Source organism: Urocitellus parryii, chromosome 1 (assembly GCF_045843805.1).
Source record: "Urocitellus parryii isolate mUroPar1 chromosome 1, mUroPar1.hap1, whole genome shotgun sequence".
Lineage (NCBI taxonomy): Eukaryota > Metazoa > Chordata > Mammalia > Rodentia > Sciuridae > Urocitellus > Urocitellus parryii.
This window is the reverse complement of record NC_135531.1, coordinates 194,973,147-194,977,025: the sequence shown is the minus strand read 5'-3', so window position 1 is coordinate 194,977,025 and position 3,879 is coordinate 194,973,147. Positions and strand designations below refer to the sequence as shown.

Genomic DNA, 3,879 nt, shown 5'->3' with positions numbered 1-3,879 from the left:
TGTTTGTAGGTTTTCAGTAACAGAAAGTGAGAAAAATCAAGCAAAGCACTGAATCAAGAGAAATTATCCAGTCAGAAAATTTTCAGGAAAGTATATAACATACAACATACACTTTGAAAAGAAGAGAAGAAAAAAAAAAAGTAGACCACTGCTGCTGGTAGCAACGAATGTTTCAACATGTAGTTGAAAAAATATTTTTGGATGGAAATATGTATCTTAGTTCTGCTAATGAAGTATTAATTAGGACAGTGGGGTTTAGAAATAAGAATTGAGGGGGGTTTAAAGGCATGTGACAAAGGGAACATGTCAGAAGGGATGTGTCCTATGAAAGAGAGAAAGGAAAGCAGGAATGAGGGAGGAAGTTTGAAATCTATACTAAATCAAGGGGTAGAAATGGAGAAGCAAAGGAGCAGCTCTTGCACGCCAGATGCTGAGCAAATGGTATGTGTTATCTGTCAGCATTTCCCAGGCAAGACAAATCTTACTGGAGACAGGTGAAAAATAGTTGACAGACTCTGGGCAAAAAGAATCATGATCACAGAGTGGAGAAATCGGACCTTGATCTCCCAGGGGCTTCTTGCCTGAGCATGTGACTTTGGAGCTCTCTGGAGCAAGGCCAGGACATGTCCCTTAGACCAGTCTTCATCAGTTCTCAGGAAACTCAAGTCAGAATTGGAGCCAGGTTACTGAACTCCATGGGCTGCTTTCAGTTGATCTACCTACTTCCTAATTAAGAGTGCTCAACATCAGAAAGCTATAGTTATATAGTATCAGACATATTTCGAGCCACAAATCCTGAGTGATTGTCCTTCTTTCTCTGGTGAATATGCCATCCTTACAACCCTAGGAAAAAGCAAACAAGTAATCAATTCAGGATGCATAAGCCCCTACGAAGTTATATGGGTTCTTAATGGTAAGCATATGCATCATTAATTTGCCCTTCTGCCAACATCAGTAATTTTAATGAAAATAATTTTTTAAACCATAGAAATTGGGAAGAAAAGGCTTTAGAAAATTAATCAAGGCAGAAATGTATATGCAACACCCCCTATACTACTCCCATCAAAGGAAAAAATAAACCCCACAATTCCACTCATATATTTTGAGTCCTTGAACACCTCCCTCAAAGTGATCTTGGAAACAGGTATAGGTAAAAAACACTTTTCACAAGGTTCTGTTAGAACTTAAACTTCTAAAATTTTATGAACATACAAAAGAGGACCTCATGTTATCAAACTACACCGTGTAGCTGAGTGCAATATTTATAATCCAGGCTGTGTCTTTTTTTCCCCAAAATTGTATTGAAAGCAATCATTTCTAGAATAATTTGAAACCAGTTCTACCAAGTGCTTTGCAAGTATGAAAGGACTAGAGCAACGGTACATAAACACAGCGTCTCTTCTCTCCTCATCCTTTTCATCATGCTGACAGTTTTCCGTAGAATCATCACAGGAGTGGTTTGTGCCATTAGAGATAAGAGGCTATCTGTGTTTCCACTAGGAACCTCTATTTTCCAGACTTTATAACTCATCCATAAATATTCACTCCAGTCAACAGTTTCATATGTAATGATTCTGCCCCTTGAAAATCCATATTGACTCAACTAAATGATTTTTAGAAATCGTAAGGACCCTTGTAGTACAAAAATAAAAGGAAAATCAAGTGCAAACAAAGTGCTATATTTCAGTGACTATGATTTGAACTAAAATGCTGTAGAACCAGTAAAACACATGTTCATGATGCTTTCCTAGCAATCCTGTCTTTTGATTATAATATTGCTATAATACAATTTATTAAATCATATAAGTCTACTTATATTTATACTTTTAACATTAATTTGTTTCTATTAAGACAACTAAATGTGTAATTATATTTTTCCCACTGAAACTTCTGTAAAACCTCTTAACATTAATCACATGCCTTTCTTGTAACAGCTTGAGATACAGTTATATCAAAAACTATAAAATTATATGTCTTAAGCCTTTGAATATAATAACATCCTTAGTATTTTCAAATATGTTTACTAGACTTATCAATACCTTATATTCAAATGCTTTGTAGCTCTTTGGTAGAAATTTTCAGCATCTAAAGCTGTCTTCCAACAGAAAAGGCCTCACAAATTTAACAGTTTTTATCAAATGAGAGGCCAAAACATGATACTTTTCACAATCTGGAAAAGAAAAATTGTGAAGATGAGGAAACAGAAAGAAAAAAATCCCATCAACCCTCAAAATAAAATGCCCTCTTCCTAACCTTACCATTTTAATTTTTCTATTCACAGTTGGAATTAAATGCTCATCTCGTAATACTGCTGAGACCAGCTGTGTGTGTGAATGCTATTTAACAAGACTCCAAATAATATTGAAACTCTCTTGTGCTTTGCCTTCAGTCTGTGTGCATGCTCAAAGCCCACCTGAAGTTGATTTCTCTTTCTTCTTTCCCCACAGCTATTCTGTGATGGTAAAGAGGTGGTGCATGCCTCAGAAGGTCTGGACTGGGAAGACAAAGATGCCCCAGGGACATTGGTTGGAAACGTGGTGCACTCAAGGATCATCAGTCCTCTGCGCCTGTTTGTTAAACAGTCTCCAGTGCCCAAGCCAGGTCCCATGGCATATGCAGACAGCATGGAAAACTTTTGGGATTGGCTGGCCAATATCACAGAGGCTCAGGAGCCATTAGCAAGAACTAAGCGGAGGCCAATAGTGAAAACGGGAAAATTTAAGAAAATGTTTGGATGGGGTGACTTTCATTCCAACATTAAAACTGTCAAACTCAACCTTCTCATCACAGGGAAAATTGTCGACCATGGAAATGGAACCTTCAGTGTTTATTTCCGGCATAATTCAACAGGCCTGGGCAATGTTTCAGTGAGCTTGGTACCTCCTTCCAAAGTGGTGGAATTTGAAGTTTCCCCCCAGTCGACCTTAGAGACCAAGGAATCCAAATCTTTCAATTGTCGCATTGAGTATGAAAAAACAGACCGGGCAAAGAAGACCGCCCTGTGCAACTTTGACCCGTCCAAGATTTGCTACCAGGAGCAGACTCAGAGCCATGTGTCTTGGTTATGCTCTAAGCCCTTCAAGGTCATTTGCATTTACATTGCCTTTTACAGTGTTGATTATAAACTTGTGCAGAAGGTCTGTCCTGACTATAATTATCATAGTGAGACCCCATACTTATCTTCTGGCTGAATCTGTCCACAGTGATAGAAATGAGAGACTCATGTATATTTAATTAGAATGAACAAAAAACAAGCCCAGCTTTCCATGGTACAGGATCCCTTTTGTTTCTGTCAGTGAACCATAGTTTCCCATCACATTTTCAAATGAAAAGAAAAAGAAACATATTCCAAGGTGAAATGTGTTTGTTTCTATCATAAGTACCTTTATCTAAAGAGTCAAACTGTTTATGAAAACCATCCCTTTCATGTGAGATGGCTAAGATCTAGAAATATTATTTCTGTAAAAGCAGCATCAAAGGTAGCCACGTGGGGAAAAGAAGGAAGCCAATTTCACATGTGATAGACATTGCTCTTGAAATGAGCCTGCCTTTGAAATATATTTTGGAAAGTTACCTCAAATTCGGTAAAGATTTAGTAAAATACCTGAAAAGATGGTATTTGATAGATGAATTGTGTTTCTGATATGGATTGCTTTTTTTTTTTTAATTGCTATCTCTTTCCCCACATTGGTGCCAGTATTGATAAAGAGAGAGGAAGGGGTAAAATTTGTTTCAAAACCCGTGTGTAAAGTTACGGTGCTACAGAGGAGCAACGTGAGCCGTTCAGTGGAATGTGATTCAGCACCTACCTAACCGGGTGTTGGTCACCACCTTTATGATTCTCATCTGAGTAATAATACTGGTGTACTGGAAAGCAAA

At 37.7% G+C, this 3,879-nt stretch overlaps 1 protein-coding gene across 1 annotated transcript; it reads left to right on the top strand.

Annotated features, from left to right (window-relative positions):
• The first annotated feature begins 623 nt into the window (after positions 1-623).
• On the top strand, positions 624-3,219 carry Nxph2 (neurexophilin 2). Its single transcript, XM_026389302.2, has 3 exons — positions 624-648; positions 801-820; positions 2,448-3,219. The coding sequence occupies exons 1-3, from the start codon at positions 624-626 to the stop codon at positions 3,189-3,191; spliced, it is 789 nt and encodes a 262-aa protein (XP_026245087.1). The 3' UTR covers positions 3,192-3,219.
• The last annotated feature ends 660 nt before the right edge of the window (positions 3,220-3,879 follow it).